A 27,366-nucleotide genomic window follows, 5' to 3' on the forward strand; every position below is an offset into this window, starting at 1 on the left:
TGGGTAGATCGTACTATGTACCTCTTTTCCCCAAACACTGCATTGGTTAGCAGTGGGGGACTGCATCACATTTAAGGTGGTGTATGAGCTTTAAATGTTTAAATGGATTGGCCCTTGACTATTTGAGAGATAAAATCTGTAGTTACCAGCCAACTATGATGCTACGATCAAAAGATAAATAGCTGCTGACTGTTCCCCGTCGGTAAGCTTCTCCTGGGGAGACAGAAGGCTTGCTGTCTTTGGCCAGAGACTGTGGAATAGCATATGAAAAAGAATCGTGAAGCAGAGAAGAACTGGTAACCCGAGCGCTAGACCAAAAGGTTATCTGAAAACTGCAAAAGCTACTAATACATGGACACCAAGCAGCGGGTGAGTCTATCAGATCAGAGACTCTGCTTAGGACTCAACATTCAAGAGCCAGTAAATATAGTGATACAATCACACTGTGCAGAAGTACACAATTCTGTTTTAATGCTGGTTGCAAAGATTGGGTTCCTTTTGTAACAGCCGACATGTGTTTCGAGCTCTGCTCTTCAAAGACTTATGTCTTATATCAAGCATCCGATCCAGTTAGTTGCACATAAGGGTACATTCTCCCAACACCATCTTTAAATCCTCGCAATTGCAGAGTTGCAGTTATCTGTATTGAATCCTTTTGGCAGCAATGTCTCGGCTCATGTGGAATTGCATACCCGGAGAGATTTAGAGTCATGTTATCAGTCCTGTAAAGCCCTCAAGACCTTCCTTTTTAAATGAGCATGTTGCGAGGGGGGGTTTCTATTCAGCCATTAAAAACGATTTTGTGTGTTCAGAATCTCTCTGCCAGCTGTTTCCGACACCAGCTACCTGCTATATGGTTAAGTCCAGTCATGAGCGTGTTATAAATAGACAAAATCAAAAACAAATCAGGTAGGTACTAAACGGCTGGTAGCCAAAATGTAATTCTTTGTCTATAGGGTTGAAGGGAGTAGAGAGGAAGGCAGAGAGTACCAGATGTAGTCTGGTTTGCTGAGCATGAGGGCGGGGAGTAGTTTTCAAGGAGTCAGAGGTTGCTATTAGGGGGATATTAGAGGTTAATAGCCTTTGGCGAGGGAGCTACAAGTTTAGCCGGGAAAGAGATAGGATGACATTGGAAGCCAGTAGAAAGATTACTTCCAGGTAGGAGCCAATCTACAAAAGGGCAGATTTGTAAAACTAAATGTCCTGCAGTGTTTGAAGGAGAGAGGAGTGGTGGGGCGTCGAAGGAAGAGTATAAAAGGGTTTGGAGTGGTGAGCATCTGAGAGAAGGTTGCAGTCATGCACGAGTGCAGTCTCGTGGAGCGTTTCCTGCAGAAGCCAGATTGATGTGGATCTCCAAGGCCATGATACCCAAGATACTTAGGAAGCCAATAAAGACCACAAGTTAAAGGACCTTTGAATAATGGGCAAGTTGGGAAACTGGACTATTGGTCGCCAGGACATTTTGGTCAACAGAGGATTTCTTCAAAAGCGCACAATAGTCGATGTTTTGAAGGCAGAAGGTTGCGGCTGTGAAGGATAGGTGCTAATTCAGTAGGAGAGGAATTTGAGAAGTAGTTGAGTAGTTGTATGGGGAAAATAAATCAACTGGAAGTGGGCAGGTAGACTTTCGAGAGGCAGAACAGGAGCGCAGTTGAATAGTGGCAAATTAGGCATGGGCTCCAGCAGTATTAAGGGCCTCTTTGATCAGGACCTCTACTCTACCACTCTTCCCAACAAGACGAGTAGTGTGGGAGAACTATCACAGTAAAAAATAAATGTGCACATCTATGCACTAGGAAAAAATTACACAATTGGTTTTGATGTATTTATTTCTCCCACAGATTCCTTGTCTTTATCGCCTTCTCAGAAAAGAATCTTTTTGGCAACTTTTCTACACCACCAGGGCGGTGCAGTGTGACCTTGCATCGGCTCCACCCAATTCCTTTACGTGCCCTGAATTAATGACGTCCGGCCAGTATATATCGAGGTGTCTGCCACCCTCTGTGACCGCTGGTCGTTTCACGAATACTGCTGTTTCATTGTTTTTCTTGGTTTTACACCATGGTGAGCCCTGTGAAAGGCCTCTGTGTTCAATCCATGCACTGTCAGCATACACCGAATCTGTTTCTGACACCCCAGAGAATTTCTCTGTCTAGGGGAGGAACACGACACAAAGGACTGTGGATTGTGTCAGATGATGCACCCAAAGGCGCTTTTGGAGCAGTCTGTGAAGCTATTCGATTTTACGTAAGAAAACGGACATCAGATGGATCTTTTCGAGGTCACTTGCATGAACAGAGAGACAGATGATTGTTCTCCAGTCCGAGAGGACTAAAAGAAGACCCCATCATAATAGGTGCCACTCACCCAGCAGTTCCTCTCGGCATCCCTCCACTTCTAAGATGAATCACTGCATCAGGGTGGCACAGATCCCGTTTCCATCCTGTTCCTTCACGACTGAAGAATGGGAGGCATGCAAGCTGTAGCTACTTGACATCTTTGCCAATACCCTGGTGGCACCATCAAGGCCCCCCATGGTCTGTCCAGCCAGCAAGAACTCTGCACAGGACCACGACTGCATGCCTTTTGACTTAATCGTGTCTCCCCTGGGCGAAAAGACCATTAACTACAGTCAACCACTCAGTTTTCTGACATCTGTCACTTGTTACGAAAGGTTTGGATAGGTGCACACCAAATTAACAGATGTACATTAGAGATTAAACAACTTCAGAAAGTACGGGTGCTGGGGAGGAATACAAACCCTGACACGGGGTTTGTGCAAAAACTGTAACAAAGAAAAGTCTCTACATCTAGAGACACTCCCGTCCCCTGCACACCATTGATACTGATACACTATCAGTCAATAATAATGAAAATAGAGTGTATTCTTCTAATAAGTCAAACTTAAATCAAAGCAAACAGTTCTAAATACTGTAAAAATCACTTCAATCAACATAAAGGAATAAAGGCATTCAATACATAGAAATAAGCCATTGATAATGAGAAGAATATATACAAATTAGCAACTGAAATAATGATGTACAATCCGAATTTTCAAATGATGAATTTCGTAGTAGTGAACTCAGATGCTCTACGCGTTTCGGGGAATAACCCCTTCTTCAGGAGCAAAGTAATCTGAAAATGTATGCATCAAAAGTACAACATCAGTATATTGTTTCACAATGTTAAAACAAGGATGTACACAAAAATTGAGCAATCCGACACCGCTAAGTGCAAGAGTACAAAGATTTTAACTGATTCACAAAAGTACATGAAGATCCACATTTAGGTGTCGGATTGCTCAATTTTTGTGTACATCCTTGTTTTAAGATTGCGAAACAATATACTGATGTTGTACTTTTAATGCATACATTTTCAGATTACTTTGCTCCTGAAGAAGGGGTTATTCCCCGAAACGTGTAGAGCATCTGATCATCTGAGTTCACTACTACCAAATTCATCATTTGAAAATTCAGATTGTACATCATTATTTCAGTTGCTAATTTGTATATATTCTTCTCATTATCAATGGCTTATTTCTATGTATTGAATGCCTTTATTCCTTTATGTTGATTGGAGTGATTTTTACAGTTTTTAGAACTGTTTGCTTTGATTAAAGTTTGACTTATTAGAAGAATACACTCTATTTTCATTATTATTGACTGATAGTGTATCAGTATCAATGGTGTGCAGGGGACGGGAGTGTCTCTAGATGTAGACACTTTTCTTTGTTACAATCTGTCACTTGTTGACAGCACCCTCTTCCCGGCACAGTCTAGTGCCGCTTGCACCAAGGTTCCTCAGTAATACTCTCCATTTCCTGTTGGGACATCTTTGAGATGATCCTATCGCCTTTGGGCTGAAAACTTTATGCCCTATGAAAGTAGGGAATTTCCTTCAGAGTTAAATGGGGAAGATTGAGATGTAATGAATCTAGCCTCAATTTTGCAAGAGACAATGCAGGTTGGAAATGCCTCTAAAGTTGGACAACATGAATTCAGCCAACCAGGGACTTCCTACCAATGGCTGATGGCAAGAGTTGTGGATACTTTGGGTTTCTCAACTCCTTCCAGACTGAAGGTTGTTTAAGCTGATTGATTTTCTGGACATTGCCCCTGGTATTGGAGATCTGGGAGAAATCAGCTTCGGTCCGAACTATCAACCGGGAACTAGTGGAAAAAGCACATGTCGCCACCCTCTTATCCTCCCTGAGTGTCTTTTTGTTTAGGCTTCCATCGGGAACCTGAAAACATCCTCTTGCCGCCCGATACCTGGTGAAGGAAAACATTTGGTTCAGACAGTCTGGTCCTGAGGGTGATCAATTTCTACAGAAAGAGTTGTGACAGTGAAGAACAAATTACTTACTCTTCATTCCCACAGATTCCTCATCGACCTCCCACCCTGCCTCACCGGACGGAGAGCTGGTTAACTTTTCGACTCTGTGGTCCCTCAGAGTGCTATGGAAAAGGGTGGAAACGGGCACAGTGGCTCGATGTACATACTGGAGTGTATGTAAATGTCTGGGGACAGAGGTGTAGAGATGTGCTGTGTAACCCCTGGTGGCAGACGTTTCTGAAGAGCAACTGCACTGGGAGATATGATAGATGGGGAATCCATGGGATTAATATGATAAGTCATTTATAACACACCTGTTCATAAGTGTTTCTACGCGCGACAAGACAGAGGGAGGACAACACAAGTGATCTTACTAGGCCTTGTGTCATTCAGATTGTGCAAGTATGAGAACGAGAAGTGAAAGGGGGGGAGGAACACGGCAGCAATGCTCTGAATAAGTGCAGCCAGGGCAGGGGGCTTTGGGTAGTGCAAGGAGGACCAAGGTACTGTAGGGTTACAGTTAGAGCCCCTAAGGGCTTGGTAGGCGCGGAGATGGTGCAAGGGTGAATAATCAAGAAAGAGCCTTTGTAACCAGTGAAACTATTGAGTCGCCAAGCAACCAGTTGGTACAGCAGACTGGTAGGTCAGCAGGGGAGGGAGAATGCATAGGGGAAGAGGAACGTTTTGAGCTGCTTCTGGAACTTCAGGTGTTCTGTCTTAAGTTGGAGATGGGCAGGGAGGCCCTTCCAGGGGGGGGCACCTGCAGAGGAGTGAGATCTACTCCCCTCCCTCTGCCTGGTGAAGCGTCTAGCCCTTAGAGATTTGTAGGCAGCTGAGTCAGAGGGCTCGAGAAGGAAGGTATTTTGGAAGCGAGCTTTGGATGTAGTGAGTGCCCCTGCCTCAGTAAGCATTGTAATAATGCGAAGGGTCTTGAACTTGATCCTTGCAGCCACTGGAGACCTTTCAGAGCTGGAGGCCAAGGATAATTCTGGAAGTCCTGTTCTGGATTAGTTGCAGATGGCGGAGAGTAAAAAGCAGATTGAGAAAGAGGATGTTGCAGTAGTAAAGCCTAGAGAGGACCAGGGCTCTGGAGACCGTGAGCTTCTGGGGGAAAGTGAGAAAGGGAAGAGTCCCTTTGAGGAGGTGCAGCTGGTAGTGGGAAGATGACACCAAGGTGTTTTGCCTCACAGGAAGGTGAAGGAAGAGGGCCCAAGCCAGGTGGCCAGAGGGGGAAAGAAGGTGCAGTGGTCTCAATGAGAAGGATCCTCCATCTTACTGGCATTAAGGCTGTGATCGTTGGAGGCTCACCAATTGTGAATCGCGAATATACTGTCACGAATGAGCGGGAGAGGAGCCTGAAGGAAAGCAGTGTGTAATCTGCATAACTCTGGATGTTAGAGGAGATGGTAGAGATCGGGTGGACCAAGTAGAGGTTAAAAACCCAGGGTGAGAGGATAGAGCCCCAGACAGACACACTCCAGGGCCTGATCCGTGATGCTTAGGTTCTCGGAGGCAATTGATCTGGAAGGCGTGGTTGAACGTGACGAAAGCAAAGGAAAGATCAAGAAAGATGAGGACAGAAGGAATGCTGGAATCAAGGTTAGAGAGCAGATCTTCACCCGTTTTCAGGAGAGTAGTTTTCATGCCTCTGAAGCCAGACTGATGATCATGGAGACAACCAACAGATTCAGTGTGGAGAGTCAGCTGGGAGATGGGCAGCTTTTCCAAGAGTTTGCCCAGGAAAGGTGTGATGGAGATTCAGCTGTAGTTGGCTTGGCAGGTATGATCAGACTGCTTCTTGAGGAGGGGCGGTTCTTAAGGGGAGAGGGGAAAGTTCCCGTGACGAAAGAGTGATTTACAGAAATTGCCCAAGGCTGGAGCAAGGGTGTCCATATCGTTCTTGATGGTTCTGGAGGAGCAGAGAAGCACCTGTTTGGATGACACTTTCATAGATCGGACATGTCTTGAAACCTCGCCCTGTGTTGTCAGAGAGAAAGAGAGGCAGAGATGGCCAAAGGTGGGCCGAGAGAGAGAAAAAGAGGAGATGGAGGACAAGATGTTCTCAGTTTTAGTGGGGAAGTGAGAGGCCAGAGCTGTACAGAGGGTCTGGGAGGGAGCGGGAAAGGTAGAGCGTGAAACAGGATTGTCCAGTTCCTTACAGATTTTAAAGAGTTCTGCCATGTGCTGCAGAGACGCAGGCTTGAATGTGTGCTTTCTTCTTGGACAGGACAGTCTTTATTGCCTTTGGAGCAGACGGCAGGCTAGTTTGTCAGAGGATGCACACAAAGCCCTCCACTTCCTTTCAGCCACCCTGCACTTCCGTTTCAGGACGGCGAGGTCGGAATCATACCAAGAATTGCACTTGGAGGTAGGCTTCAGCCGGATTCTCATGACCGGGGCAATGACGTCCAGGGTGTTGGAAATAGAAAGATGCAGATTGGAAAGGGCTGTGTCAGGGTGTGAGTCAGCTACAGGAGTAGGAGGAGCAGAGAAAGTAGAGGCAACGCAAAGGCATCCACTCTTCATGGGCCGAATGACCGAGAAGGGCTAGGAGGCATTGCTGGGGGGAGGGGAGGGCGCTTTGCCTGAGTGATAGAGCGTTTCAGATGAGAGGAGAGGAGAGTAGAAAGTGGTCGGTAAAAGAGTGGTGAGGGGGGGGTGTCTCAGGTGATGAGGTGATCAGAAAGAACATTACGGAGAGGTAAGGAATATGTTCTTTACTGCCACCTACTTGTTCAGTACAAAGTACAAAAGTAACTGGAATGTTATTTTTTAAAAATGTGATGCAGTGTCCCAGTAGGACTCCACATAAGATGGATTGTGCTACACTGCAGAAAAACAATGATGGAAGAACAAAGGGAGGCAGTCCATGCCCTGGTACCCATGGCAACTGATCAGTGCACCCCAAATGAAGAACAACTCTGGTGTTTGAGGAGGAAAGGCCAAATTCACCCTAGAAATGAATCCATAGTCTGACAGAAAACAGATATGCTGGGTAACATCATTGAACTCACTAAAGGGAAGTAGGAGAAAAAAAGGTCCCTAACCTAGATGGATTGTGGCACTCATGAGTTTTGGGGTACAGAAATCCGATTTTTGTGGTTGAAGGTGCTGCCGACATGAGTAGGTAATTCATTTTTTACTTGTGTAACGCCCATCAATCCTTGAGGGATCACATCAGACCTCACCCCATTAAATTTGGTGTATGAACTAGAGGTGAAGCAATGAGTTTAATCCTAAAGGCCAAAGATAATGAGATGTATATACGTGGTGCCCTACACAAAGACAACGTACTGTAGGATGTTATGTTAAATCTCACTACTCTGTAAGCGAGGCAGAGAATTTGTACTTTATATATACGTAATTTAATTTGAGAAGTGTTGTGTATGGTATCTGGAATATTTACATGTTTTTTCATTTATTGATCTAATGAATTTTCTGGTCTAATGAAACTGAACAATACTAAAAACAATGTTCTGTATATTTACTCAAGCTTGAAGCATCAGTAATGCTACTGTTTGCTTTATCTGAAAAATGATATATGTACACATATATTTACCTAACAATGTACTTACTAACTCACTCTGACATGTATGAGAAGACTGTTTCAAAAGTTAATATTATGTGTACTGTTTCAAAATGTCAACTGTAACATGCCACTCATACCAATTGGCAACTATGTTTTTTTTTTATTTAGGAATAGCAAAGGGGGAGTGCCACCTATGGTTTCAGATGCAGCTCCTCTGACATCCGTCATTTATAAGCATGTTCTTGAGTACATCACTTTAGGCTTTTAAAAACCACTGAACACTATTGTCGCTGTCCTGCTTTTCTTCTTTCCACGTCAAAGGGCCTTTAAACTTTGTAACAGTGGACGTTAAACCAGACCGCTGACCCATACCAAACAAGTAATCCTACATTTTTGCTATCAAAAAGTTGAACCGAACATCTGATCACATTCACACTGCTGTAAAACATGGCAGCAGCTTTCAAATAACTGGAGGGTACATTTGTTGGTGGAAAAGGAGTTGAATGATGCAACCAGCTATTGCAAAAGGAATTCAGGCACGCAGTCAGTCCTGGTTTTTTGTCATTTCACTGAAATGAAGCACACAACATATCTCAGAGGAGCAACAAAGCTAGAATTTTAACAATTTTTGAGAGGATTAAAATGGAAAGGGTGTCCCTACTAATATGAATGCCTTTTACAGATTTAGGATATTTAGTCACTTTGCAATACTATATTCCATCTTCTCTGCTGAAGCTGCTGTATAGTCCAGTCATGTTTGTGTTCGATTTTGCTATAGTAAGCTCTTTTTTCATTTTTTTTTCTTTTTTCCAGAAGCAGGAGAGGTCCACAGACCGATCATCAATGCTGGAGATAGAGAAAAGGGTAAGACTTTCAGCATTTTATTTCAGTTTTGGAGAACCAAACAAAAAACTAATCGGAGGTGGTATGGTTGGAGCCTGCAAATATGTAGAAAAGGCAACGTTTTTTGAGATGTTGCCAGAGGAATAAAGATGAAGTGAAGAATTTTGGTGTGGATACCTTGTGCTACCCAAGAAACCTGGACATTCATGCTTTCACTCTTAGTTCCCTTCTTCAACAGGGTTTGAGCAGGTGTAAATGCACAACTTATCAATTTGTTTTCTTCCAAAACAGGAGAAGCGAGCTCTAGAAAGGAAGATGTCAGAAATGGAGGAGGAGGTGAAGGTAGGGACATCTTTTTCCACTTGGATGGGAAGGGGAAGTGTGTATGGATGTTTATACCAAAATGCCAACGTTTCTAGTGGATGGCTTCCTCTCACAGGTTACTAATCTTTAAAATGTTAACAAGGTGTGGACAGGTCTGCACATTTTTCTCATGGCTATTAAGTTGCAACAGATGGCCCTACACCAACTCGCTCATGTGGCACCAGTGCCACTCCTTGCACTGGGAGTGTTCACATCAGAGGGCATGCAGAGCCACTGAGCCCTTCACTTAACGTATTTATTCTGAGGCAGAAGGTGCTATTATGAACAGTCTCAATTTCTTTTTGACCAGAGTACTGCACCCACCCCCGTCTGTGTTCAAGCACTACGAGGACTGGATGATGCCGTAGTCATTTTCTGGCCCCCACCTATTCTGTGTGCAGCATTTGGGACAGGACCACAGTACCAAGGATTGTGTTTCCTACCCATCTTAATACCAAAAGGCAGTTGGTCCTCAGCAAAAGGCTGGAGTTGCCCACTCCTCCATAATAAACCGAGGCCATTTGTTTTGTAGGACCGTTCCAACCCGATAAGTGGGAACAAAAGGAGGAGAAAAAGCCAACTAGATCTAGAAGTGGTGATACTTAATTTCTAACACACTCCTCTTCCCCACTATCCAGTCCATGATGTTGAATAGTGAGGACAAATCCCCACCTGTTCAGTACCAAAGTACTATTTGTGCTTCTTTCCTTAACAGTGGGAGGCTTTCTGCACAGTTCAGTGTTAAAGCAGAGAAGTTCCCCCTCTTACTTTGTCATTAACTGAGGTGCACAGCACAGTCAAAATCTGCCCTCGACACCACACACGTGAAGGGCTCTGGTTTCTATGCTGGCACGATAGGTACACAGCTATGGTACGCTATACCAGTACCCTTGGCTTGCTTCGGGTAGATTTTGTTAAGATTTTCCTATTGGCATTGAGCCTTTGGGAGATTTTGCTCTCCCAGTGAATGAAGTGTGGCTGGCCTGTTTGGCTAAGCCCTGCTGGACTTGCCAGAAGTCCTTAAGGTTGCGAGTGGGTTTCTTCCCATAAGATTTTATTGAAAGCGTTGGCCGGTAGGAACTGAGCTGGATGTTTGCAGGTTAGTTTTAGCTAGATAGTGGATTGTATTTGTATTTTGTTTATTTGTATTGCGCACCCTGCCTCGGGCATCTGGGTGCATAATTTAAGTTAGAAATGGTTACGTACATAAGTAAAACGTTTCCCGCATGGGAAAAAATCAAGCCAAGCAGCAAGAGTTACAAGAAAATAATATTGTTACAAAGCTTACAGGCAACAAATGTTATGAGAAAATACAATCGTAACAAAGGGTGCAATCTGCAAATCGGGTATTCAGAGGTCAAAGCAAGAGTTACAAGGAACTGGTGTTGGTACATAACAAATATTCAGTAAATCACAAACGTGATAGCAAAGTACCAGGTAGACAGGTGTACAAGATAACAAAGTATAATAAATGAAGTAGGTGGCGGAAGAGAAAGTCAAGGCACCTTATCCTATTTGGTAAGTTAGTTAGGATGTGGAGGCAGCGGCATCAAGCTCGTAGAGCCAAAGTTTGGTTTTATTCTTGAAAGAGAGAAAGGATGGTTCAGCTCTGAGTGACGGGGGCAGTGTGTTCCAAAGTTTTGCCACAAGGACAGGGAAGCTTGATCCCTCGGCGGTCTGAAGCTTATATCTCGGTACAGAAAGTGAGTTAGAGTGGGAAGACCTCAAGGGTCTGTTGGCCGTGTGAAGCGATTGGTTAGGTAGGCAGGAGCCGAGTTCTACTGGGCCTTATGTGTTAGCGCAAGGGTGTTGAGAGAAATTCGGTAGGTAACTGGTAGCCAACGTAAATTACGTCTTGTGTCTGAGATGTGGAATCTCCTAGGGAGATAGAGGGCTGCCCTAATGGCATTATTCTGTGTGAACTGTAACTTATCAATATTGTTTTGGCTGGTTCCTAAGTAAAGTGCATTACAATAATCAATTTTAGCTATTATGAGGGTTCTCGCAAGGATAATGCAGTTGTCAGTGGTCAGGAAGGGTCTGCAGGAGGTGATCAGTTTGCATGTGTATGCAGAGACAACAGCATTAATTTGTGTAGTGAGGGAGAGTGTTGAGTCCAGGTAAATGCCAAGTGTTTTAGTGTAATTGGACACTTTGATGTTGTGCCCATCAATCGTGAAGGTTTTATAAGCAAAGTAATTTAGCGAGTTTGATGTGAGAGCCTAAGATGAGTAACTGTTTTTTCATCATTAAGGCAGTGCCCATGATGTGCCATCCATGCCTGGATGACAAGGTAGACATCATTAAGTGCTTTGGAATCGGTGGCGTAGTCTCCCGTAATGGGGATGAGTATCTGGGTGTCATCCGCATAGTTGGTATACGAGACACTCAGATAATCAAGATTGTCAAAGTGGCTTTGTGAATTCATTGTACTATGTGGGAGGGATGCAGGAGCCTTGTGGTACTCCGCACGGGACAGGTGCTGGCTCGGCTGAGGCTGAGAAGACCCTCATGGTTCTATTAGCCAGGAAGGATTTGATCCAAGAATTGGCAGCATCAGAGAAGTGGGCAGTGGGGACAAAGGATCTGATTATTGACCAAGTCAAAAGCTACTGAGAGATCCAGAAGCAGTGAAAGCCAGTTTGCCCTTGTCTTTTAAGTTCTCAATTTGCGTTTTTAAATCAATCAAGGCAGTTTCAGTTACGTGTCTGGGGCGGAAGCCAGACTGCCTGAGGCCTAAGAGGTTGTTGGTTTCAAGGTACCCCTGAATTTGGAGGTATGTGGCATGGTCTAGAATTTTCAGTAGATGGGGCACAGTAGTAATGAGCCTGTAGTTAGATGGGTTGCTAGGGTCCAGTGTAGGCTTTTTGATTAAAGGGATGACCCATGCATCCTTGAGGTTGTCTGGTACAATGCCAGATTTAAATGAGGCATTTATGAAAGTGGTAATAAAAGGAGCAAGGTCATGTGCCGCCTCCTTGATGTATGCTGGACATGGGTCACCTTGGCAGTTGGAAGGTTTAAGCTTCTTATATTTTCAACTTCCCATATGGTTAGAGGAGAAAAACTCAAAGCTTTAAAGATATGTTTGGGAGTAGGATTATTGTACGACTGCGTGCTGAGTACTGAATCTGAGATATTGCTTTCTTTTTGCGTTTATTTTAGTTTGGAGCATACTGATTTTATCTAGGAGTGCCTTTTGGATATTGGAGCACCAGGTAGTGTCCGGTATACATGTATCCAATGGGGTTACAGGGAACTCTAACTTCTTAAGGATTTTAAAGAGTTCTTTTGTGTTGGATTCAGCTTGTAGGATGCGTTTATTGTAGACGTCTTTTTTTAGCTGCGAATATGGCTTCTTTGTAAGAAGAGGAGGCACAGGAAGGGATCTTTTTGTTGACTAAGGATGGTACATTTTTCCAGTGAGCCTCGGCCCTTCTTTTTTCTTTGCGTAGTCCTCTAAGGTGGTGAGTGAACAAAGAGTTGAGATGGGGGACGTGGTTTTTGTTTACGCATTTTAGATGGTGCAATAACATTGAGGGCTTTTAGCATGGTAAGGTTATATGTATCACCTAAGGCTGTAGGGTCAGAGCAGGTAGTTGATGCAGTGTTAAGCAAAGAAAGAATGAGCGGGAGAAGTTTCTCCATGATAAAATCCTTTTTGTTACGGGTGTGGATAGTAGGAGCGAGATTGGGTTTAGTGGAGTGAGGGTAGGAGAAGGTTATTTTGTGGTGGTCGGACCAGAAGCAAGGTGTGATAGGTCAGTTTGAGCTCACAATTCAAGTCAGCCACCCAATCGAGGGTACGTCCTTTATTGTGGGTAGGCTCTTTGATTAGTTGGGTAAGGCCAAAATCCATTAGTGTGCTTGCTAGTTCTGAGGCTTTGGAGTCGTTAGGATCTTGGTACCCTAAATTGAGGTCGCCAAGAAGAAGTATTTACGAGTTGGACTTCGTGTTAGAGGCATGGATGGAGGAGATGTCCTCGATGAACGTAGAAGTGGGACCAGGGGGCCTGTAGATGAGGTGCACTGTCGCAGTTTGGTTCGGAGAGATAGGGAGTTTGATAGAAAGTAGTTCCGCTGATGGGATCTGGATGTTAGGGATGGGTCTGAGTTCCAGTGAACTCTTGAATATAAAGGCTAAGCCACCCCCCTTTGTTTGATTAGTGTCCCTATCGCATCTAATAATCGAATAATTATTAAGGATGTCGAGGGCATGCGCTGAGAGGGATCGGGCATTGATGAGGGCCCCTTTTAATACTAATGTCTTTAGTGCGAGAGATGTTGGGTGCTAAATGAACTGGAGTGGTTTTGTCGCAGGCTGGGGCAGGGTCTAGGATGTTAGAGAGAGCGGGCTTATATAAGCATTTGAAGTAGGAGTGAGGAAACAGTCTGTAAATTGCATGGTAGAGTCTAGAAGCTAGTCTCTGGTTCCTGCCAAGCGTGGAGCGTGGCTGGCTTGTGGTGAGTAGGGACTGATTGATGGCCATATCTAGAGTCCGCTTTGCTAAGTGTAATGGGACTGTGTGCAAGTTAACAGTCTGGTGCCTAGTCTTTGATTCCGGATACGTGTGGTGAGTGGCTGATGAGGTCTAGCCCATTTGTAGTTAGGATTAAGGGCCTGAAAGTGAGACATGGCAGTGTCTTGAGCCTAGTCTTAAGTTTTGGTGGTGAGTTGAGCATGGTTGATTGTGAGTAGGTTTTGCCTGAGCCTGCCAGTACCATTGGTGAACCATAAGGTTCATGCATTTGTGTATTCTGGCGCATGAAGCCTTAAGTTACCACCTTCCTTTTTATATAGGCCTTGGCTGATCTCATAGCTATTTGGCAGAAGCCTTTCATTGAGACCAATCATATCAATCATTTTTTCAGAAGAAATGCCTGGTTCACCTTATTTTCCTCACACACAAGTCTGGAGAACTGGCTGGCACAAGCCTTTATGACGGGTACATAGCTTTCTTGACCTTTCCCTTTGACAGATTAAAAGAAGTTGGATTTTAAAGCTGAAAATCTTTGCTTTGGGCATCCTTTCTCTGTTTTTAGTGCCACTTGTTTGTTGGCCCTTTGTACCCACGCTTTATATAATTTAGCCAGCCAAATGGCAAGGAAACTCACTCGACATGAAGGTATTCCAGATAGTATTTGATGGGAATGAAACTGCCAAGCCATATCCTTGTTAGGGGAGTTTTTCTAAAGTTCTACTTGGAGGTAAGACTTTAGTAAACTATCACAGTGGTTTGTAGATCCCCAATTCTTAGTATGTCTGTACTAGCTCAGGACCTTGGTAGACTGGCAGAACAGTCAGGCTTATCTTAAGAGGAGGATGTTAGCTGTATATAAGTACACTGCACCCAGTAAGTAAAGCACATCAAAGAAACACACATATAGATTCATTACATTTTCACAAGTCACTGTTAAATACTTAGCACAATAAACCATCACACAAATCTACATTTCCATACTTTCAAAGGGTCACTTCTTAGTTGCTGAGCGCATACAATTGTTATAGGAGTTTGACAGTTCTGTCGGTTATACCGCGCACCCACAAAATAATATGGTAATTATGTTTAGTCTACATACACATATAAGATAGTGATTTCAGGGACGGAAAACAGAATCCTACTAGAGCTTCAGGTTCTAAAGGCAGTTTCGAAGCACAGTAAGTCTTTCGAAATCAAAAATGCAACCTTGGCTAAAAGGCAGATTGTAGTGGCGTTAAGTCTTATAAAGCAGAAGAATTCAAAAGTTCCTCTGGATACTTTCTAGTCTCTAGGGAGGACGATACAAGAAGGTTTAACCAACGTATGAGACCCTGTTAAAGGACTCGCTAAAGGGACATAAGCAGCGGCTTCAGTCGAAGGTTAGAGGGGGTTGCCCTGGACACCTAAGTGCACTCCACCGCTCTGGAGCGACTTCCTGGAATCAGTTAAGCAATAGCTTTTTCCCCATGTTACCTTTGGTTAGAAGAAAATGTTTGTGCTGGATGCTCCACGAGGTTGCAGCTATGAACCCGACCTCTGAATTACTTGGTCTGATGACTGAAAGCAGGACAATAGATGGGATCTCTCAGCAGCAGTCTTGAGGGAGGACTTTCAGCAACTTCTTGGTTCACTCTGCACTTTTGGCGCCTTTTCTGCAGCATCAACAAACGATGCTATTGGCCCAGTCAATCTTGTTTCGCTTCCTGCTGTCATGCACTCTAAGGGCGTCTGGGTGAATAGGATCGGATCTCTGGAGTGTCCTTGATGGCTCAGCCGAGATTTGATTTTCCACGAAGATGCACTCAAAATGGGAAGCTTGTTTCCTGGTATTGGTGTTCTGTGGCTCTGGGGACTGGCAGGACCTCGGGAGATGGCACAAATCAAAGTTCATATTGGGACTGGTTGTTCCCACCAGCCAAAGTAAATGAGTCCTCTTCGGAGCTCCTCTGTTGCACAGAAAACAGGGTCAGGACAGCAGTGGTCTCTTTAGTGTTGCAAAAGGGTCTGCAGGCTTCTCTGGTCGTCGTCTTCAGTTACGTCAGCTTCCAGTGGTCGACTCTTTTCACTCCAGGAGCTTCCCCGCATACACTCCTTCAATCTCTCTCAGCAGTTTACAGAAAGGGACCAGACCCCCAGTGGGAGCTCGTTCTATTCAGGCACTCTAGCATACAAAGGACAGGGGGATGGAAACCTACCCCCCCCCTTTTCTGGCATCCCAGACACTCTGAGGCCTAGGCTGGGACACCCAAGGGTTCCCAGCAAAGTCAAAACACACACACTGACCTTGTCCCAGAATGGTAGAAGGGCTTACAAAGAACAACCACGCTAGTAATGGGGAAAAAAGAAGGGAGGCCGCAGTTGATACTTGGGTGCCCCTATTTTGCATTACCGAGTCTTTGGACATAGCCTGCGGTACAAAAATCACACAACAGTTGGTAGAACACATCCACTGCCATCAGCCATAACTAGGTGATGGTCTGTCACTAAAAAGTCAAAGGAGCAGAGAGAAGGGGGATGCTAGGTATCCCTTTAGTACTCCACAGAGGGTGGTGTGTGCGCCAGTCTCTCAAACTATAACGTTTTTGGGGAGATACCAAGTATAGTATCCCTCTATCCTTAGTAACTATAGTTACTCCTGCATAAAGAATAGAATATCAAAGGAGGACCCTAAATGTCCCCAGCAATGCCCAGAAGGAGCTGTGTACTGTAGTAGTAAAATACAGATACCTTAAAGAGTTATGGAGAAGAATAGACTCCATAGTACAGGTAGAATGCAAAGAACAGAGTTCCAAAAGACAGAGCCCGTAAGAATGAATGAGTGGAAAAATGCTCCACTCACTCAAGGTTAAAGAAAAAGGTCTAAAAATCCAGGAAAATGGGCTGGGGGTCTACACTAGAAAAGGGGATGAAGCATAAGAATGATACATCTCCCTAACAATCGAGACGGGACCGGACTGGATATGGACTGCACCACTAGCTGGGGGACAGGTGCCTGTGATCAGAGGGTGTTTCTCAATGATAAATTCTTTTCCCCAAGATGTGTAGGACAAACATTTTGCATGGTTCATGACGATAGCAATGTATTCGGCCTTCAAAGCGGAACTAAAATCTCTTGAGCTGTTGTCTCCACCCTTACCATATACTTTGCCTCTTAAGGTAGGGGAAGATATCTGTCTTAACTTGGACGCAGAAAGCCTTTGCCCTTTATCTCCGATTTTGGATTGCTCCTGCAATATGTTAAGCCACAAGAGATTGGCCAAAGTACATCAGGAATTGGTGCAGTCAATTGGGGAAAACCAATTGTAGTATGCGCCTCAAACCATACCCTACTCCAAATGCCATTATCTTTCGACCAGCAGCTAAAGACCAATATATGTCTGGTGTTGCTTGTTTCCATGCGGAGGGGATTTGACCAGCAGTTTGAGCTGGGCTTATACCATTGGTGGCATTAATTGACTTATTTCCAAATAGCTAGACCATTTTTGCAATGGTGCAGGCGGTGAAAAAAAAGCCCTAGCATTCAAATATACCAAGCATTTTGAAATTGAATACAACCTTTAAAACTGTGTAAAATACCTTGCAGGAGAGAGTATACCAGGCATCTGAAGAACCCACCGAAGGATTCCTGGCTGGGTAGTATACCAGGAGGTCCTCTCGTTGTAGAAAGAAAATGTACCCATGTTGCAAAATACCCGGCAGAGAAGTATACCACGGAATCTAAGAAGCACATGAAGGAGGTTGTGGCGGGTAGAGGCACCAGGTATTTGAAATTGTGAAGTTGAACAAAGACATTTTGTGACAAGATATTTGGCAGTGGAGTACACCAGGAAATCTGAAGCGCTCACAAGATGATTTCTGAAGAAGAAACACATACGATAATCCGCTAAAATACAAGTGAAGTTGGAAGTTCCTTGTGTGGAATGTCTCATCTGAGAAAAAATAAAACTAAAGAGGATCTGCTTGTTATAAGACCCTTTTGTGAATCCAGTACATAGAAACCAAGGAAGAGTTAAATGTTATGGAATGTATTGTTTGCACAAGAACTTTCTGAAGCTAATGTAACAAACCAAGGCAATTGTTAGTAAGAGGCACTTTTGCTATTCTGTCTGAAAATCCATGGGAAGGGTAATCACCCTCTGGATCCAAAGGTTTCCATTTTGGAAAAGATGTTTCTTTTTATTATGAATGCCTTTTACCAACCATAAGTCTTGAGACATTTCCTTGCACCTTAGTTGCTCATTTCTAGTGTGAGGGCCAGATTAGAATGTTTTGGACATAAGGGCAGTTAATACATTTAATGACTGGACACAGACTGATTTTTAGTTTTCTAGGCAGGTAAACTCTCCTTAGCAATGGAACCTACTCCAGGAAGGCCTTCAAGATGTTCCGGAACCAACCTGAGCCAAGCTTCTCGCCATTGTCTCGGAGGGCAAACTTGCCAATCAGAATGTGGTTAAGAATACCCTGGACACCGCAGAGACAGCAGGCAGGTCTCTCGCACAGGGTACTCTGCTAAAGAGGCACGCGTGGCTACGCACGTCTGTCTTCAGGCCTGAGACCCAGGCATCCATTATCAACAAACCCATCTAAGAGGCCAACCTCTTCGGGAAGGCGGTAGACGATGCGTAGGAGACAGCCAAGAAGGAGCACGAGACTATTAAGTCGCTGCACCAAATTTCTCAGAAACCCTCTTCACAGAGGGGCAGTAATTCTCAGCGGTCCTTTCCAGGACAAGCCCGCGCCGCTCAAAATAATTTCAGCATGGGCAACTTCAACTCAAGTCAACCTGCTGCAAGCCCCACTTACTACCCCGAGAGGGGTCAGAAGCGTGGAGAGAATAGAGGCAGAGGCTCCAATTCCAGAGGAGCGTCAACTTCGGGTCAGAAATGACCACCAAGTCCAGGTCCCCTCCCATGTCTCCCCGGTCGGGGGGCGATTAACATCTTTCCTCAAGGCATGGGAGGGGATAACTTCAGACCAGTGGGTCTTAAAGACGGTCGCCCACGGGTACTGCATGGAATTCGCCCGACCGCCACAGTTCAGACCGCCGAAACATCGACGCCTTTCACCGGAACATCTGCAGATCCTGCTCCAAGAGGTGGAAGCGCTGCTGGGAAAGGACGCCATAGAAGCCGTCCCGATTCTTCAGGTAAACAAGGGTATCTATTCAGTGTACTTCCTTGTACCCAAAAAGGATCTCACAATGCGTCCTGTTCTAGACCTGCGCCCAGCAAACAAGTTCATAAAGCCCCAGAAGTTTCGCATGGTAACACTGCAAGAGGTGATCCCATTGCTAAAACAGGGGGACTTCATGACAACATTGGATATGAAAGATGCATACTTTCATATTTCAATGCTGCCAGCGCACAGAAAATTCCTAAGGTTCGTGATTCAGGACAAAAACTACCAGTTCAAGGCACTCCCCTTCGGCATAGCCTCGGCACCAAGGGTGTTTACCAAGGTCCTGGCAGTGGCAGCGGCACACCTGCGCAGACTTTCAGTTCCAGTTTACCCTCACCTCGACGATTGGCTCATTACGGGCGACACGTTCGACGTTTGTTTTTCGAACACCTAAAAAACAGTAGACCTACTGTTCAGCCTGGGATTTTCTATCAACGAAAAGAAATCCAGCTTAGTCCCCAGCCAAGTAAAACAGTTCCTGGGGGCTCTAATTCGTACGGAAGACGGTCTAGTCTTCCCTTCCAGCGAGAGGGTTCAGAACATGCTCTCTCAGGTTCCTCAGTATATAGCCAGTCGAGAGGTGACGGTACACAAAGCTATGCATTTGCTAGGGATGATGGTGTCATCCATATACTTGGTCCCCCACGCGCGGCTGCGCATGCGTCCCATGCAAGAGTGGCTCAACAGCCAGTGGTGTCAGGCCAGCGGACAATGGGAAGATCTGTTAGTTGTCTCGCCAGCCCTCGTTCTCTCTCTGCAGTGGTGGTCGAGGCAGAACCTCTTGAAGGGGAAAACCTTCACCACCCCTGCAGTGGAAGCCACTCTCACAACAGACGCATCTCTCACAGGATGGCGGGCTCACCTGCTTCAACAGACAGCGCACGGAGTGTGGTCCCGTCAGGTAGCGTCCAACCATATAAACCTACTGGAGCTACTAGCAGTGTTCAAAGCATTGAAAGCCTTTCAGGAGCAACTGCATGGTCCTAACCGACAGCACAACAGCAATGTATTACCTGAACAAACAGGGGGGCACTCACTCTCCAGGGCTATCCAAGCTGTCCCAAAACAACTGTATATGGGCTCTCAAACACAAGATGTTCCTGATATCCCAAAATGTTCCAGGGGAACTCAATCTTCTGGCAGACGTACTCCGCAGAGATTTTCCTCTGCCAGAAGAGTACGAATGGCGACTGCACAAAGACATTGTATCCAACATCTTTGCAGAATGGGGGTTTCCAGAGATCGACCTGTTCGCTACTCAGGAGAACGCCCAATGCCAATATTATGCCTCCAGATACCCCCAGAACAGATCCAAGGGGAATGGTCTCTGGATAACTTGGTTGGGGAAATTTGTCTACGCTCCCCCCCCCCGCCCCCGACTTACCTTCTGAACAAGATAGTACACAAGATGCACCAGGAACCAGTCGCCATGATTCTGGTGGCTCCCATGTGGGCCCGCCAACCTTGGTTCGCGCACCTGATGGAAATGTCCCTCTCCCCACCAGTCAAGCTGCCCTGCCCATACAGCATGTTGTCTCAGGACAGGGGGGAGACTCTGCACCCATGCCCACAAACTCTGAACTTAGCAGCCTGGCTCCTGAGGTCATAGAGTTTGGACATCTGCAACTCCCTCAAAGATGCATCGACATACTGAGGGAGGCAAGAAAGCCTAACACACGTTATTGCTATGCCAGCAAATGGAAACGTTTTGTCATCTGGTGCAGTTCCAAAGGCGTCAATCCCACCGATTGCTCGCCTTCACACATTGTGTTATATCTAACCCATCTGTTGGACTCTGGGTTAGTCTTCAATTCCTTAAAGGTTCACCTAGCGGCGTTGTCAGCCTACACCACGTCACAGCAGAAGGTGTCGTGGTGGAAAATACCTGTGATTAAAGCCTTTATGGAAGGGGTTAAAAGAATTTATCCCCATCACTCACCCAGCCCCTGGGTGGGATCTAAATGTGGTTTTAACTAGGCTCATGGGACCACCTTTTGAGGCTATGCATAAAGCTAGTCTGAAAGACCTGACTTACAAGACAGCCTTTCTAGTAGCTATCACTTCTATCAGAAGAGTTAGCGGACTACAGGCCCTCTCGGTTTTGGACCCCTTTGTTACAGTCCACAAAGATAAGGTAGGTCTGCGCACTCATCCCAGATTTGCGCCCAAATTAATTTCGAAGTTCCATGTGAACCAGTCAATCGAACTACCCACGTTCTTCCAGAGACCTATTAACTTGGCCAAAAGAAGCCTCCACACACTAGATGTGCGCAGGGCAGTCGTATTCTACATGGATAGAACTAAACCACTGAGGAAAACTAAACAATTCTTTGTTTCAGTGGCAGCTGGTAGAGAAGGGGATCCTGTCTCTAAATCAGCAATATCAAGGTGGATTGTCAAATGCATCACACTGTTACACTCTTGCAAAGAGAGAACTTCCCTTCAAGCCTAGAGCACATTCTACTCGAGGCACTGGGGCATCCATATAGCATTCATTGCAAATGTTCCCCTAGAGTCCATTTGCAAAGCGGCAACCTGGAGTTCTGTACACACCTTTACAAAACACTATTGACTAGACACATTCTAGGTCTGATTCTCAGGTGGGACAAGCAGTACTAAGACATCTTTTTTCTACTGTTCCTTCTCACAACCCACCCAACTCCGGGTACTGCTCGCTAGTCTATACACAGCATGTGATTATAAGCAGATTAACAAGCATCAGAAGACATGCATTACTTAACGTAATAGCATTTCTGATGATTGTATCTGCTTAGATTCACATGCGCCCTCCCTGCCTCCCCGCTCGGGGTGGAAGGAACATAGACTTCTAACTACTTTCTCTCTTCATGTACTCACTCACTTACTCACTATAGCCTTGGGCTCCCTCATGGCAGATAAAATACAATCGGATGGACCTCGGCGCATGAGGGATTTTGGGTACTACACACGTCACGATAGGGATAGTGTTTCAGACACGCCTATGCCGACGTCCCCTTTCGGTCCCCCGAAAGACAAGATGCAATACTCTGCGGTTACCACTGGATGTCGGACCATATGCACAGCATGTGAATCTAAGCAGATAGAATCATCAGAAATGCTTTTACGGTAAGTAATGCATGTCATATTTTAGTTACTTAGCAGCATTTTTTAATCTTCTTTTGAACAATCACCAACACACGTAACTTACCTGCTACAGATACATTCTGGGGAGACGTATTGTGGCTCCTGTGACTTTTGGGCACAAAGACCCATTCTTTTTGGGGGAAGGAGTGTGGCTGCACCTGCACCACACAAGGTGGTGTTAGTTTTGTTGATCAGCTGCCTATGAAGACCACACTGTTGAATACTTAACCCAGAATCATTGGCATAAGCAAAGCATATAAACGAAAATCCCTTGGTTTCATTGCAAAACATGTCGTATAAGATCTATTTTGGTTAGACCAATAAAATCAGCAATATACACAGTACAAGTAATATCGATGTCACAAAGTAATTACAGATCATTTCAATCATCCAATAAAAAAACATTAAAAAGGAAGTTAAACTGCTTTTCATATAAGACAATTAGAAATTCATAAACTACTTTAGTTGCTAATGCTGACCTCCAGAAATGTCAATAGCGGCCAGGAAAATCAAGAAGAGTGTCGGCAAGTAAAATAAAAAGCATTGCAGGCCTACAAGAATGAAAGGTAAACTGCGTAATAAAGATACTAAAGTGCATCTGCCAGCACGGTCATACATTGGACAGAAGAATACAAAATGTAAAAGATCAGGTCCATTTTTACAGAGATCGCATATCACCTACTCTGGATCACCCGAGGCCCAACTTGCCACAGCAGATTTTCAGGGGAGTAAGTTCAAGCAGGCTTTACTGATCAAACGGTGCTCATTTAAAAAATGTGTGCATAACAAGTCATTTTTGCGACTAATTCGAGGACAGCTAAAACCAAGGCATAGCAAAAATATTTGTAGACAGAGCGGCTCCAATTTAAGCTCTCATTCCTGATGGATAGCAAAGTTGTCAGCAGACAGTGGCAAGCTCAGCAGTTGTTACAAAAAAATATATTCTCGTTAACTTATAGCTGCGACAGATTGCTGTATCCCCAAAGGCCCATACCACATTTACCAGTAACAATGGCTTTGGCATTCTATATTTGTAATCTTAATTGGAGAACATCTGTAAAATTTAGCAAATCTCTGAATTCCACCAATGGCCTTCACCATACAATTAGCTCATTTGTTAGTGATTTTGACATAATGAGGTTGCGAAAGTCAATCCTAAGTAATCAAAAGAGCATACAAAGTTTAGTTTAATCCCATTAGCGAAAAAGCAGGCAGAGCATCCACCCCAACTGAAAGAAAAAGGGGTCTTGCAGATCGTCACAGCCGATTTAGCCACATTAACTTCTTATTCCAGTACACTCATAAATTGAGTAAACGTCTATTAGCCTTCGTAAAGCAAGCGGTTTCCTCGCTACCAAGACAGTGTCATCTGCATAAGCAAGAACGGGCACAGACAAGTTGCCAAAATGTGGAACAGCTTGGCAAGCTTCATGTTTTGGCATAAGACTATTGATGTATAAAGAAAACACATTTGGGTTCATTACACATCCCTGCCTAGCACCCAGCTCTCCTGGGAACCATTCCGAACCATGCCCATTCCTACCGCTTTTGATACAGGCTCAAAGACTATAGTGAATGAGGATCAATATATTAGGATCAGCCGGACAATTAGGCTCCCTGGGGTAATGCCGGAGAAGTTCCCTAGTAACTCTGTCAAATGCCGTTTTCAAGTCCATAAAGGCGAGTTAGATCCTTTTGCATAACACCCAGAATATTCACAGTCTATGTACTATGCAAGCAAAAAGGTAATGGGCAAAAGACTATCAAACCATTGAAACTTTTCATATTGGTGCCTTCTGGTCCGTGAATGCAGCCGGCCAATGCATTACCTTCTCCTTTCTACTGTGGGGAATCAAGGTTTTTCCTTGACTCACACAGGTAACATATCTCTGAAATCCTGTGGCGACGAAGGGAGTGGAGCGGCTGATCAAGCTGGCAACATACAGCGAGATGCGCTGCCAGCATGGAGAGAGGAACCACACTTCTAAACTGCAGGAAAAAGACTTTAACCTCCATCAGCACTGCTGAAATTGCACAGTCGTAGAACTGATACCCCACATGTAAAAGACCCGGGTTCAATTCCCCCTTAAGGACTGTGGGTGAAGTTAATCTAAATTCATGAAATCGAATCTACAACACCACAAAAGCATGGGGAAATGAAATAAGTCTTTCATGAAGCAAGAGGAACACAGATCTTGACCTACCATCTACCCAGGAGGAGCAAACCATATAAGCTGGAGAAGGGTTCTCACATAGGAGATTAAATTGGAACTCTTAATTGATCCAACTGTTATTCAAACTAAATAATGGGTCATGACCTACCCTATAAAAAAATACAAAAATAATGAAATTATTTCTCAAGAAAGTGAACGCATTTTCCCACGTTTTTGTTTTTTCTTTGTGTATAATAGGATGTTGCAGCAAAAAAGCCCCTCTCAGAGGAGGGGTCTTGTTTAAAACAATCTTACCTAGAAATTGTCGCTGTTTCCCTGTGTGTATTTGAGCACAGAATGTTCAGAATACTGTCAATACCAGTAGTTATTGACTACTCTCTGAACATTCTGATTGGCTGAGAGGTCAATATCAATCTTCATGTGATAATAAGAGTTATTATACCTCGCCACTAATAGTTTGTTATGCCTGGAAATGGTGGCACTTTTGAAAAAGAAAGGGGACTGTATGTTCCAGAGTTATCGACCTGTTTTCCTCATTAACTTCTTACTGTAGTTTGTAGCTTCAAGATGGCCTCAGAAAGAAAGGGCACACTCAAATCTTTTTTACTTTATACCTTGACACCTCTGAACGTTTTGCTGCCTTTTCTGCGGTTGATACTGTTGTGAAAAAAATGGGAATTCAAAGAAAGGCAAAGAGTGCACAGACTTTTTTTTGTTGTTGATTTTAGAGTTTGGGAGGAATGCATTGTTGTACTTTATTTTGATTTTAAATTAATAAGCTAGCTGTTGTCATTGAATTCCTTGAGTGTAATGCCCCTAAGCTCTGTGCTGCAAGTGTAGCATTGTATTCTATGCCCGATGTGGTGATGGCCTCAAAAATAACAGACTGGATTAAGGGGCAATTAAAGATCTTCAAACATTTTTGTTGGATATATCCCTAGAAATGTGGCTAAAACTATCTGTTGTGCCATAAATCAAGAAAGCCTAAGATCTCTAGAATTTTGTTGAGATACTGCAACTGAATCACTTTGACAATCTAGCAGTCGAGTTATGGTGGATGGAGAAGGCAAGTAGATCGCTCTGGGCATTTTCTGAAGTAATGCTCAGGTGGGACCCTGGCATGTGCAAGGATGTTTGTAGGTTGAGTGTGCATCCATATATTGATTAGATGTTTAGCAATGAATAAACGTTTCCTAAAGTCTCTTCGGCTGATTCATGGAATTTGTGCGCCAAAAACTGGGATTTGTGCGCCATTCTGCCTGCAAATCCCTGTTTAACAAATGGGGATTTGCTGGCAGAATGGCACACAAATCCCCATTTTTCGTCACACAAATTCCATGAATCAGCCCCTCTCTCTCCTGAACAGGCTCAGACGACCCCACTTAATTTGGAATTGGACCTTTTCCCCGTTATGGTTGAGACCCAATCAAAACCTTTGTGTGACTGAAGTCAGTTGATGTTATGCCTTTACACAAAGAGGCCCTTTGGGACCTTAATGAGAGTGATCGATTTGTGTGGGCAAGGCTCCCAAATGTCAAGTAGTTTATCAGATTTATCTTTCAGTTTTATGGAAAGAAATATTAGTGATCTTATAAAGGGACGTTTCCTTATTAAGACTGCTTTTGTTGGCTCACCCTCTTCTAGGACCTCACTCCCAAGAATACCTACGTTTTAAAACCACATGAAGATGTTGACCATGTTTGGGGTGGATTGTGAACTCCCAAAAGTTTTTTTTTTTTATGTAATGGTTCAATCTTTTGCTACTTGCCAGTGTGACAGCAAAGTGGTACCCAGCCTACACCCACTTCTCCCAGGTGCACCGAACTAGTGAACATGTAGATCCACTTTGTCAATTTACCATTTGTCCTGTAATTATAGGAAAACATGTACCCTCTTTTATACTTGTCTTGTCGATGTACAATTTTTTTTTTAAATGTCTATTTCCAAGCATGTTTATTTTAAGATCATGCTTGGTATATTCATTAGAATTGTATGTATTTGCTGGTTTGGACTGTTTTTATTGGTGTTTACTAATTCTTCTTAGGGACCTAAAGTAGCTAACTGTACAATATATCTGATACTGTTTATATGCTGTGTGGTTTAATCCAAATATTCATATTTTTTATTTAATTAGGCCGTGCCGAAAGATTGGGAGTGTCCCCCATGAAATGGCTAGGTCCCATTAACATGATCCCTCTGTCTTGTAGGCATTACGTTGGTTTACCTGACCACATCCAAGTGTGGACCTTCTCAGATTCCCTGTATGTTTGCATTTGGAGTTTTAGTGAAGCCTGCAAAGAGGACTTTGTGTCCCTGTGTGAATGACTCCATTCTCAGTGGTTACTATCGTTCTAGACTGTATAGACCTTATCCTTCTAGACTATTTGGACCTTCTACACCATCCCATCAAATCTACATTAGCCAAGGTAAACAATACCTTCTCCACTGAAAAAATGGGCATCCAGACGAGGTGGACCTTTTTCTCAGTGCACAATCATGCACCTGGAACTTGGTACTGCCAGCATCACATGTGTCGAACTGTATTCTGTAAGGAGCGAACGTGCTTCAGTTATTTCTCGACTCTTAAACCACGGTTACCCTTTAACCCTTATGCTCATCACCCAGCCACCAACACCTTTCTAACTCTCCCTGAATGCTCTGTTTGGCCTTTAGATCTTTGGTTAGTTTCTTTAGAGTGTCCTATCTGACGCAGGTTCATTTCCCTGTAAACTGTGGTAGTTTTTACTTGGTGCCTCTGTGCCACTTCCTTTCGCCACTTTGTCATACCCTTTCTTGATGGTAATGATTTCACTGCATTGCCAAGCATGGGACTCGCCTTGGTGTAATGCACTTTCTTCCTGCACTTTCTACTAAATGATGTTCTGTCATGACTTTGCCTGAATACTAATTCACTTTTGCGTCTCCCACTTTTCTTTCCTTGGTCTCTCTTTGTCTGCCTGTCCTGCCTTGCCTGCCCCTGTCTGCCCCTGTCTGTACCCACCCTCTCCGTGTCTCACCCTCCGCAGAACCTTCACCAGGTGAAGCAGATTCAGGCGCTGCGGCAGATGAATGAGCAGCTGCTGACGGAGAACAGGGCCCTGACCCGGGTGGTGGCCAAGCTCTCAGAGGCAGCTGAGACGGAAGATCTCTAGCTCACTTGCCCTCCTCTTCATCTCGCGTCTTCACTCTACTCTCCCAGGCAGGTTTATGCTATTTCTCTGCTTTGTGTTCTGACTTGTCCTGCTCTCTTCCTCACAACTTGAAGCCACTATCACGTGCATGACTATTTCTCCCTGTTGGTATATTTCTCCAGCATTGGATCTTTCATGGATTCACA

At 44.4% G+C, this 27,366-nt stretch overlaps 1 protein-coding gene across 9 annotated transcripts in view; it reads left to right on the top strand.

Annotated features, from left to right (window-relative positions):
- PPP1R12B (protein phosphatase 1 regulatory subunit 12B) overlaps positions 1–27,366 on the top strand; it is a 1,230,188-nt gene that overhangs the window by 1,106,009 nt on the left and 96,813 nt on the right. For 4 of the 9 annotated variants that reach the window (XM_069633608.1, XM_069633607.1, XM_069633609.1 and 1 more), the window contains 3 exons: positions 8,678–8,728; positions 8,999–9,049; positions 27,056–27,228. In XM_069633608.1, coding sequence (XP_069489709.1) covers positions 8,678–8,728; positions 8,999–9,049; positions 27,056–27,181 — 228 coding nt within the window. In that variant the 3' untranslated portion in view covers positions 27,182–27,228. The remainder of the gene's footprint in view (positions 1–8,677; positions 8,729–8,998; positions 9,050–27,055; positions 27,229–27,366) is intronic. The other 5 variants (XM_069633611.1, XM_069633605.1, XM_069633604.1 and 2 more) reach the window with 4 other exon arrangements.

Source organism: Ambystoma mexicanum, chromosome 13, assembly GCF_040938575.1.
Source record: "Ambystoma mexicanum isolate Mex_15411 chromosome 13, UKY_AmexF1_1, whole genome shotgun sequence".
In the NCBI taxonomy this organism is placed as follows: domain Eukaryota; kingdom Metazoa; phylum Chordata; class Amphibia; order Caudata; family Ambystomatidae; genus Ambystoma; species Ambystoma mexicanum.